The 10,636-nt window shown below is 37.2% G+C and overlaps 2 protein-coding genes across 5 annotated transcripts; one reads left to right on the top strand and one right to left on the bottom strand.

Annotated features, from left to right (window-relative positions):
- The first annotated feature begins 2,468 nt into the window (after positions 1-2,468).
- LOC125202280 (ETHYLENE INSENSITIVE 3-like 1 protein) lies at positions 2,469-5,415 on the top strand. Of its 4 annotated transcripts, none has more exons than XM_048100651.1 (2): positions 2,469-2,643; positions 3,162-5,415. In XM_048100651.1, the coding sequence occupies exon 2, from the start codon at positions 3,300-3,302 to the stop codon at positions 5,112-5,114; it is 1,815 nt and encodes a 604-aa protein (XP_047956608.1). In that variant the 5' UTR covers positions 2,469-2,643; positions 3,162-3,299; the 3' UTR covers positions 5,115-5,415. The 4 variants fall into 4 exon arrangements, with proteins under 4 accessions (XP_047956608.1, XP_047956610.1, XP_047956612.1 ...); XM_048100653.1 differs by having other exon boundaries at positions 2,469-2,656; XM_048100655.1 differs by lacking the exon at positions 2,469-2,643 and adding an exon at positions 2,872-2,887.
- A 496-nt stretch (positions 5,416-5,911) lies between these two features.
- On the bottom strand, positions 5,912-10,132 carry LOC125202281 (ethylene-responsive transcription factor WRI1-like). Its single transcript, XM_048100656.1, has 7 exons — positions 9,739-10,132; positions 9,570-9,652; positions 9,351-9,359; positions 9,166-9,254; positions 8,781-8,905; positions 7,726-7,802; positions 5,912-6,737 (listed from the first exon to the last, which is right to left on the bottom strand). Exons 1-7 carry the CDS (start codon positions 9,936-9,938, stop codon positions 6,157-6,159), a joined length of 1,164 nt encoding a protein of 387 aa, XP_047956613.1. The 5' UTR covers positions 9,939-10,132; the 3' UTR covers positions 5,912-6,156.
- Between the last annotated feature and the right edge of the window lie 504 nt (positions 10,133-10,636).

The following is a 10,636-nucleotide window of genomic DNA, read 5'->3' as shown; positions in this document are numbered from 1 at the left end:
TTCCAGCAAATCCACGTGGCAAAATACAGTACATTAGATAGACAAAATCGAAGGACTAAGATTGGTTTGTGGTTTGACAATATTTAGCATATTGACATGAATACATCTATACGTGTATTCATATCATAACCCTAAATATATGGAAAACAAAAAAACTAATCTCATGCCATTGCTGAAAAATTAATAAAAAAAGGATATTGCACCCTAATATTATGAAACTTTCAAAAAGTTGAGTTTTTCCCACGAACTTTTAATTCGGAAAATAATATCACAAACTTTACCCGAGTTTGTTATTTTCCACGAACGAAAAATTTCAGCTATATTATTGGATTGAAGAACAATTTTGGAGGGTGTACTTCAAGAAAAACTATCATCAAATATTTAAGAACTTGAAGCTCTCGAAATTGTTGTTAAGAAATTACGAAAGAAATGCATATCATGATATTATTTGTCATAATTTATTCGCCGGTGGGAAAATAACAAACTTACATAAAGTTCATGATATTATTTGTCAAGTTTAAAATTCATAGAAAAAATCCAACTTTTTGAAAGTTCCATGATATTAGGGCCTAATATCCCTACAAAATCAAAAAGGCAGATTTGAAAGATTTAATTTAAACGATTATTTGCATTACATGATATTCTCTCCCTACAAGTTTGGAAATTATGCACCCGTAAATAATCGCATGCTACCATTTGCACACGATATTTAAATGATTCATTTTCATTAATTAATATAAAACCTTTATTGTATATCATAATTGAGTGGAAAATGTATTATCATATTTTTATATGCATACAATACTTATACCTTCATTTGATTTTTTCTAACTTTGTATTTCTCATTTATACATCCATTAATCGTAACTATAATTCCATTATTCATAACCCCAATATATAATACATAGTAATATATTGATCCATTAGTGTTGTTTTATCGCAATTTTTATTTTATGTATGAATTCAAACGAATTTCACAGTTTGTACAGTATGTGTTCTTGTTTATAATGTACAATTTGTGTTTGTGTAATGTAGAACACGAGTAATGGAAAACTCGAAAGTTTGAAGTAATTAATGTGCAAATTTAGTAGTTCAATGTAGATCAACCTTATGTCATGATGCAGATCAATTATTGTTTTGTATGCATTTTTCCTAGGGTTCCCTAAGGGCTAGAAGTTAAATCCATTCCTCAAGGTTAAGTAATCCATGGAGTTAGGGTGTAGTATTGACTCAGTAAAATAACGTTGACTAAAGGCAAGTAGTTAAAGCCATTCCCCTAAAGTTAGCTTATCCATTGGGTTATGGTATATTACCCACAACTTCCCGTAAGGACCCCTAATGGCCTCAACTTAGATTTCATGGGATTAGGGCATAGTACAAACCTAAACATCAATGTTCATGTTTGAGTTCATTTTGATAGAATTCGTACAAAACCTAATGTACAAATATAGACGTTTAATGTATATGACTCTTATGAGTAATGTACATTTTAATTAGTTCACTAAGGGCTGGAAGTTTAATCCATTCCACAAGGATTTAGCAGTCTATGGGGCTAGAGTGTAGTCTAACCTAGTAACCTTGAGTATATACTTCCCATTCTCCCTGGTGTTAACTTATCCTTGAGGCTAAGGTATAGTACCCATATAGCTAGCAAATGTCAATTCTCACTTAAGTAGCACATTAATAGAAAATAATGTAAATACTCCCTCTGTTCCATTAGAAATGAAACGTTTTCCTTTTTGGTTTGTCCTATTAAAAATGAAACGTTTCTAAAAATGGAAACAATACCCTCTCTACTTTTTGTTCTCTCTTACTTTACTCTCTCTTCATTAATTCACAAAACAACATTATATAAAATCTTGTGCCGTAAAGCAAATGTTGCATATTTAATGGGACGAAGAGAGTAGTTGCCTACATTATGTATCACAGCCTAATGTAAACATATAATATACCCTGATGAAGTATATTAATCTCACATAACATATCGCAACACCAAAAAATATACTCTCTACGTCCCGTCATAAGCGAGCCACTTCTTTTGGCACAAAATTTAAGAAATTGGTATTTAAAGAGTTAAAGTGGAAAGAGGAAAGTATGAGATGAATAAAATAGAGGAATGAAAAAAGGTATATTAGGTGAAAAAGTATAGTAAGGTAGATGATTTTAAACAGAAAAAATATAATAAGAAAAATGATTTTTTGTTTAAAATGAAAATATCTCACTTATAATAACAAAGAAAGGGAATATTACATTAGTAAAAATAATGTAAACATTTATCTAAGATTCTAAGTAATGATTCACAACCAAATTTAATTAAGTAAATAAACGTTTCGCCACATACTAGTCAACCACGATTTTGCTTATAGTATCAACCATGGTTAAATTAGTTATACTTTATCCGAAAAGGAAAAATTAGATTTAATTCGCATAAGTAGCATTTACTACCATTTCCCATTTCTTCGCAGCTTCTATACTTCTCTCTTCACCTGCTTTTTCAACTCTTACAAAAAGGCGAAACCCACCAAAAACTCCCCACATGCTCTCTTCTCTCTCTCTCCTAACTCATCCTTATCTAGTTATCTGATCTAGAAAAAAGCTAGATTGGGTCCTCAGCACCTGATCAGAAAAGTAGAACGTAAATTGGTAACTTTCCTTTGTATGAATCTATCTCTGTTTGTTTCTAAGAATCAAAGTTCTAATTATTTTAATTGATTTCTGCATCAACATCAACTGTGTAAAGGTCAAGTCTTGGAATAGTTGAGAGTCAAATTTTGTGAGCTGGGTTTTACGCGTGAAGTGATTGATCTTTATTGTGTTACTTTTGCAGAGCTTAGTGATCATGTGTTACTTTCTGTGTTCTGTTTTTCATTTTGTGTTTTAGACTCTGGTAAAAATCTGATCTTGCTCAGAGGAACCTATTAGATCACAGATTCTGTTAAGGTTTTTGAAGATCACGGTGTTCGTAATCAAGAATTTTGGTTAGATTTGTCATATGTGTAGGATTAAAGAATCTGTGACCTGTTCTTGTACTTTTGCAGTTTAGGGTTATTGGGTTACTATTTGTAGCGTAATAAATTGTGCTTTAGATGCATCTGGTTTTGATATTAACTGGATCTGTTTGGTTGATGTTCGATTTGTTGTTTCATTGTTTCTTGGATCAGATTTGGAATTTCCCTTTAAATTTCACCTGATCCCAGAAGTCGATCGAGTGGGGTTTAGGGTATCATCGAGGCGTGAAAAGAATTAAGAGGTCGATCGAGAGAAGTGGTGTTCTTGGATTCGTTGGACTTGTCAGCTAAATGGGAATTTTTGAGGAGATGGGGTTTTGTGATAATCTTGATTTTCTGACTAGTCCTCCTGGAGAATTGAAGGGCTCCCAGGAACTCGAACCGGTGGGAGAGGTGGACGGAGACTACAGTGACGAGGAGATGGATCTTGATGAGCTGGAGAAGAGGATGTGGAGGGACCGGATGCTCTTGAAGCGGCTCAAGGATCAGAAGAAGAGCAAGGACAAGGTTGATGACGGTGCCAAGCAGCGCCAGTCTCAAGAGCAAGCACGGAGGAAGAAGATGTCCCGTGCCCAAGATGGCATCTTGAAGTATATGCTGAAGATGATGGAGGTCTGCAAAGCTCAAGGTTTCGTGTATGGAATCATTCCTGAGAAAGGGAAACCTGTGACAGGAGCGTCTGATAATCTCCGTGCATGGTGGAAGGAGAAAGTCAGATTCGACCGGAATGGCCCTGCAGCAATTGCTAAGTATCAGACAGAGCATTCGATCCCTGGGAAAACTGAGGCTTCGAGTGTGGTGGCATCGACTCCTCAGACTCTTCAGGAGCTGCAGGACACTACGCTTGGATCTCTGCTTTCGGCTCTGATGCAGCACTGTAATCCCCCGCAGAGGCGCTTCCCGCTGGAAAAGGGTGTCTCGCCTCCTTGGTGGCCTTCTGGGACAGAAGATTGGTGGCCAGAGTTGGGTTTGCCCAAGGATCAAGGACCTCCTCCGTATAAGAAGCCCCACGATCTGAAGAAGGCATGGAAGGTTGGCGTCCTGACCTCCGTGATCAAACACATATTTCCTGATATCGCCAAGATACACAAGCTTGTCCGCCAGTCTAAGTGTTTACAGGACAAGATGACGGCAAAAGAGAGTGCGACTTGGCTGTCTATAATTAACCAGGAAGAGGCTTTGTCTAGAAAACTATATCCTGATAGCTATCCACCATCATCATCCTATGCTGAGAGCGGATCATATTCGGTCAATGATACTAGTGACTATGATGTGGACGGAGTAGAAGATGATGCCAACATTGCAGTCGACTGCAAGCCACTGGATAGGAATGTGTTCAACTTCAAGGTTTCTGGAAATAAAAATAACCCTATGGTACTTCCCCTAGCTCCTGTCAAGGGAGAGATCTTCGATGTAGATGTAGATTACACCATGAAAAGGAAACAGGTTTCTGTTGAAGAGCACAAGAGTGAGAGGGTATATACCTGTGAGTTTCCTCAGTGCCCCCACAGTGATAAGCTCATGGGATTTAATGACCAAGCATGGAGGAACAATCACCAGAATAACTGCCAATTCAGATTCAGTTCTTCTGCACCAAACTATCAGACCAACGACGAGAAACAAGCTGTGTGCCTGGCTCCTTCCATTGAAACCAAGTCTTCCAATCCTAATGCACCGGCTTGTGTAAATGTTTCTGAACTGGGGATTCCCGAAGATGATCAGAAACTGATTAGTGGGCTAATGTCAATGTATGACAACAATCTTCAGGGAAACAATAGCTTTGATTCCGAGAATTTGAACATTCTCATGGGGCAGAACCCTCAGCAATCAGCCAGTCAGCTTGAACAGGGTGGCGACTTTTTCAGACAGGGTGCTTTGTCGCATGCCGGTACATTTCAACAAACCAGTGTGCCATTAAGCAACACTACTTATATGTCAACAGAATTCCAGTATGAGCAGTGCAGATCATCGTACAACTCCTCTTACAATGGTGATGTAGGGGAGAATTTTGCTGACTTCAGACTTGACTCACCATTCGATTTTGCACCCGGTGACTTCTCTGTGGATCCATTCCCAAAGCATGAAGTTCCTCTGTGGTACATTTAAGACAGGAGTGATCCCATCCGAGCACCTTGCTAAGAGATCTTCAGAACTATCGTCTGTTAGGTTTGCTTAAATTGGTGAAATATATGCATAATTGTAGATATTGCTGCCAGCTTAATCTGAGTGCGTTTACTATGTATTGCAACTTTAGCTTATTAGACTGTTTCGTTTGGAGGTGCTTAGTCGGGCAGCACCTCCCACGCTCTTCTTTGTGTTGTGGTTTTGAAATGCTAGAAGGCATTACCTGTTATTATAAATAATAATGCTTTCACCTAAGCTGAGTTAGTTATTTCTCGGCTTCTCATACGCTCTGTTGTTGCACTGTGCTAAATTGTAGATTATGCCTCTCAAATGTTGAAGCTTTAGATCTGTCTATTAAAGCAAGACAATGGGGATGCAAGGTTTTCTTGATGTCCTGTTCAAGTTGATTACTTAATTAGTTTTATGAAATGTGGATGGTGTTCATATACGCGTTCGACCTCCAAACTCGTTTGTGGATACAGCGAGCTAAGAGCTGAATGTTAGCATTACCTGCTTAAATGTACCCAAAATCAGCTAGACTTCACATTTGTTGTATGACTTTGTAGCATATCAATATCTAATTTTACATGATTTGGTCTACATAAGATTATTACCAGCCATGCTTTTTTCATTTCTCTGAATGAGATATTTTACTTTATTGTTTATGTTCTAAGCTGAAGAGTGTAAATTTATGAATGTGTCACTTCATCACTTTGTTTTCTTATAGTACTATCTGTCAATGTCATTTATGGAAAAATTTATGTGTCGAAACAGGAAGCTAAAATAACTCACTGAATTCATTTTATGAAAGAACAAAGAGATCCTAGAATTACATACTGATAAACAGAGCTATCTCTTGAGACAGTCTTTATCTCAGGGAGGGGGAAAAAGGGGGCCATGAACAAGCCAAAGATCTGAGCTTGAACAGAAGCACTGCATCTTACTCTTATCATCTACAGCTAGCTTCCTCACCTAAAGTTACAGTAACTTAAAAGGTCTAAACATCTTAAAACTTGAAGGTAGATTAGATGTTGCTGCAGGCAGATGTGACTGAAGACAATGGCGATGAAGAAGGTGAAGCCGAAGTGGAGGCATCCCGCCCTTTCACGTCCTGAGATACCAATGCGCCCGCTGCGTCAATCTGGCTGCCATATTGGAGGATCTCGTTATCATCCAATGGCTCATCGAAGATGCACTCAATATCGTCATCGAAGCCCTTGTAGTCGAACACCTCAGAGGCTTTCCCCAGAGGCATGTCGGGTATTGGGAGGATGTTGAATAGAGTATCTAGACATAGGTCCCAAGGGTGCCCGTGCTCATCGATTGGGTCCATGGTGACCATGCCTTCTGACTCGTTGGAATCTTTGGGTTCGGGCTTAGGGCTACTTGTTTCAGCAACCGGGTTAGGTTTTTCCTCTGCTTGTACTTCGTCGGGGGGAGTTGAGTTTGCTTCCTGCTTCACATGGACCTCTTCCACTTGCACCTCAGGTAGGAATTTCTTCAACTTATCCGCATAATTACTTACGTCGAAATTTGTTACAGCATTCGGGCCTCTGAACTCTATCGCTGCCATATCATATGCTGCTGCAGCTTCCTCTTGAGTGCCTGCGCGAAATGGGATCATTAGCTAGGCCGGTGGTAAAAAAGCGTTTTAGTCAAATTGACTAGGAAAGGGACACTTCTTGCAGCATGTTAGTGAAGCATATCCATACATCTATCACTGAAAGATATACATCAACTTTTAAGTGGGATTTTGTTTATATAAACAAATTCTTAGCACTAAGAAATTCCAATTATTAAGGTGCAATCATTTTACCCTGTTGTTAGTGACCACGAAGATGGGACGAGGTTGACTAGAACTTGATAGTTCCAAACAAGTTGTCAACTTTCATAGGCATTGCATTAGTTGAATATCCACTAGCAATAGGGTATAATTGCATACTGTTATTTAAACATGTAAATCATGGTTGTTCGTGGACGGAGGACTATCCATTCATGAAACGACTCAGATTTCCCCTAGTTTTTAGGTGTGCTCGGAATTGTTCTAGTTGCGCGAGTACTTGGATTGTTCACACTCGTATTTACGGAGTTCAACTACATTGTGGGTTTACGGTTGGGTTTAGGGCTGAATATTTATTTAGTAAGTTTAGATCCATCCAAATAAAAATTTCTTTCTAGTCAAACTTGTTAAGTTATAAAATATTGGAACCTCCTAGTCATAGTCTTAGTCATACTACCCCCAACCCATCCCACATCACCAAGGGAATATTTCTGAGTTTAATAAAGGAGAACAAAGTTTCCTTTGTGAGGTCTGCAGATACTGTCTTAATACTAGTATAAATTAAGTAGTAAAACTAGTCATCAATGTGCCATGTCAGCTTTTTAATCCTTTATAAATGACTTTAATTTGTTTAGCGACAAGATGATGGGGATTTCCGATATCAGATCTCTGCAACTAATCAGGTGGGGTTGGTAACTACATCACGCTGAGTAATACTTATCGTCTATTTATTTTAATATTTTAAGAATCTAAAAACATAGTTAATCAAATTGTTTAGAATAAATCGATTTTGAAGAGATGAGGGTTACTCACTGTAGGTTCCTAAGTAGAGATACTTGTTTCCACAAACGCGCCCAATTCTAGCCTCCCACCGGCCATTGTGATGGTGCCTGTCCAAATACAAATTCATAAAAGTCAAATATTTCATTTTCAGAGTTTTTTTTTCTTTATTTTATTTTATTTTTAGAGGTTAAGTGCACAGATAATAAACTAAAGTGAAAAAAATAAGAGAAGAAGAAAAAGTTAATTAGGAGAATAAAGTTTTTGACAAAAAAAAATATCTCAACTACTTATGACGGATCAAAAAGAAATACGACTCATGAACGCAAAGTAAGTCAACTATTCAATATGATATCTCAACTACTTATGACGGATCAAAAAGATATACGACTCATGGACGCAAAATAAGTCAACTTCTTGATATGAGATTCAGTTACTGATTTTAGTGTATAATATATCGAATTCCAAAAAATGGAAGTTGCCTAGATTTAAAATATACTATTAGTTCAATGAATTACTATAAAACAGATTTTGTAGTTTTATAGTACATTTTTTATGAGTAAAATTATTTTACACATACATAGCATTAGTAAAAAGTGACCAATAATATCAGAAAAAAAGATAACTTATGAAATCAATTTTGACGGGTCAAAACCAAAAATCCAAAGATATAAACAGTGACAAATTAGTAAATTTGAATTATGAATTTTGACCAATTAGTCGGAGAGGAAGAATCATGCAAATAATTCCTCCCTTAGTATATTTATGTAAAAGCGACTTTGACGACATAGAAATCACATTTTTTGCCACTAAAACATCATGTAAGAATGAAACACAACGTGGGCCCCCAGTAAACTGATTTTTTTGTTAAGAATACAGAAAATTCAAACCGTTTTATGTACTTCAATGAGACTCCAATGCAAAATTGCAAATCTCTATTTATTTTACACTATTCAATTTATGTTTGGATTTGTTGGCAAATGAAAGAAAAATAAATACTCACACATTATATAAGTTTCATGTATCACTTCTTCTATCACCAATTAATTTTATAATATAACATGTCACAATGTATCATAAATTGGTACCTTGCGACGCCGCGATATTTAGAGACGCCTCTGGAGAAGCCGCTACTCCGCCTCCGAAGTGAAGCCAAATACTCCTCCTTGGTCAATTTTTGCATCTCTTCAAGATCATTGTTGTAGCCCTCCACCTGCATAATCATGTGGCATTAGTAATCCTCATTATCAGTCAAACATACTATTAATAGTCTTAATTAGTTTGCTAACTTCACTTTCAACACATAATCTACTCTCAATTGAATATCCCCTTTTCCCACTCTCCTCATTTTGTCTGCACACCGCACGTGCTGCTCAAAAGCAAATTCGCATAAACCCTCCTAATTTACTATTCACCATCACAGATTGCAGATCCAATTAAGCAATTAAACAGAGTAATTAAAGAGAGAGTTACTGCAAAATTGAGGATGGTGGAAGGGCCCCAGTATTTAAGTGCAGCTAGATCGTAGGTTCGAGCCGCATCTTCTTCATTATCATAAGCACCTACATTAATTGCATCATAATTCAATTAAATTGCTCTCTGCATGCACACATTAATCACAATTAACGTGAATTAATTATTTCAAAAAGAGAGGTTACCTAAATAGACTGCGGCAGCGGCAAATGCGTAAATGAATCGGATCATCGCCAAGAATAAAAACACAGTCAGCCTCCTTTAATTAACTAACTAATTAATTAAATGCGTAATTAATTAAACTAAGATCGATCTCAGATCTCCTTGCTTTCACCAAATTTCGCTTTTCCATCAATGATTAAATTAAAAGGAAAAAGGAAAAAGGAAAAAAAAGAGATAATCACTTTGTCTTCCTCGCTTGTTCTGGATGCTGTTCCAAGTAGTCTTATCCCAGAGATGAGCTTCGTATCTTCCAGTCCAGCGATGCCTAATTCGGGAGACGAATCGATGAATTGAAGCGATTGAAACGGCATGCATGCATGAATTGGAAAGTTGATGGCAGTGTATGAGTACCTGGTGACGCCTCTGTAAATCGAGCTTCGCGATTTCGCAGAGGTGGCGGAATTTTCGCTCTGATTCTTCTTCGCTCTGACGCGCTTGGGCTTGGGCTTGGCGTCGGGCTTCGATTGAGGCGCGGCGGCGATTGATGGCGATTCGATGCAGCAGGAAGAGGAAGAGGAGGAGCACGAAGATGGAGATGACTTTCTCTTCATCCTCTGTTTTTTTTTTAAAGTTTTTGTGTGTGGTTTTCTCACTTTCTCTCTCTATATCTCTCTCTATAAGAATTGAGAGAGAGAGGGAGAGGGGGAGTGAAGAAATGTGTGTGAGGATGGGTGGGTTGGTGTGGAATGAACAACAAAAGGGGAAATTAAAAGGAGAGGAAAAAGGCTTCTTTTTTGGTGAGCTAAAGTGGTTTGCCAAAATTAACTCTCACTCTCTTCTTCAAATATAGGCTGAGAATTTGAAACAAATAAAGTCTGTGAAGACGAAAATTCTCACCAAACTACTGCGGTTCAATTCAATTAATTGTCTATGTTTTTAGCAAAAAAATCAATTGCACTTACCCACTATTTAAAGTATTTTCAGCAGAATCTTCGTCTTTGTGTAGATCACCAAGTTAATCAAATTCAAATTTCTGAATTCTTCATTAAGTTTTCTCCATTTTTTATTGATAAATGAACAAAAACGGAAAGGCGTCATCATCACGGTGGACTCAAAATCGAGGCTTTGTCTTAACCACTTTATCACTAGGCTAACATACACACATCAACTATCTCGAGTTTTTAAATCTTAGTTTAGTCTGTCGAGCAAGGAGAGTAAATCTGAATTCAAGAAATTAATACTCTCTTCGTATGAAAAATAGTCAACAATACAAGTTTTAATGTAAACCTGGTAAATTAAGAAAGCAAAG

This window comes from Salvia hispanica, chromosome 1, assembly GCF_023119035.1.
Source record: "Salvia hispanica cultivar TCC Black 2014 chromosome 1, UniMelb_Shisp_WGS_1.0, whole genome shotgun sequence".
Classification (NCBI taxonomy): domain Eukaryota; kingdom Viridiplantae; phylum Streptophyta; class Magnoliopsida; order Lamiales; family Lamiaceae; genus Salvia; species Salvia hispanica.
The sequence above is the reverse complement of the archived record's forward strand: the minus strand, read 5'-3'. Positions and strand labels throughout refer to the sequence as shown.

Bases quoted from the DNA above. Each gene is read 5' to 3' on its own strand.
- LOC125202280 (XM_048100651.1), top strand. From the start codon at position 3,300: ATGGGAATTTTTGAGGAGATGGGGTTTTGTGATAATCTTGATTTTCTG.
- LOC125202281 (XM_048100656.1), bottom strand. From the start codon at position 9,938: ATGAAGAGAAAGTCATCTCCATCTTCGTGCTCCTCCTCTTCCTCTTCC. The intron at 7,803-8,780 runs GTACCAATTTAT...GTATTTGGACAG, and splicing joins AAATATCGCGGCGTCGCAAG to GCACCATCACAATGGCCGGT. The intron at 6,738-7,725 runs GTGAGTAACCCT...CATTTCGCGCAG, and splicing joins TCTCTACTTAGGAACCTACA to GCACTCAAGAGGAAGCTGCA.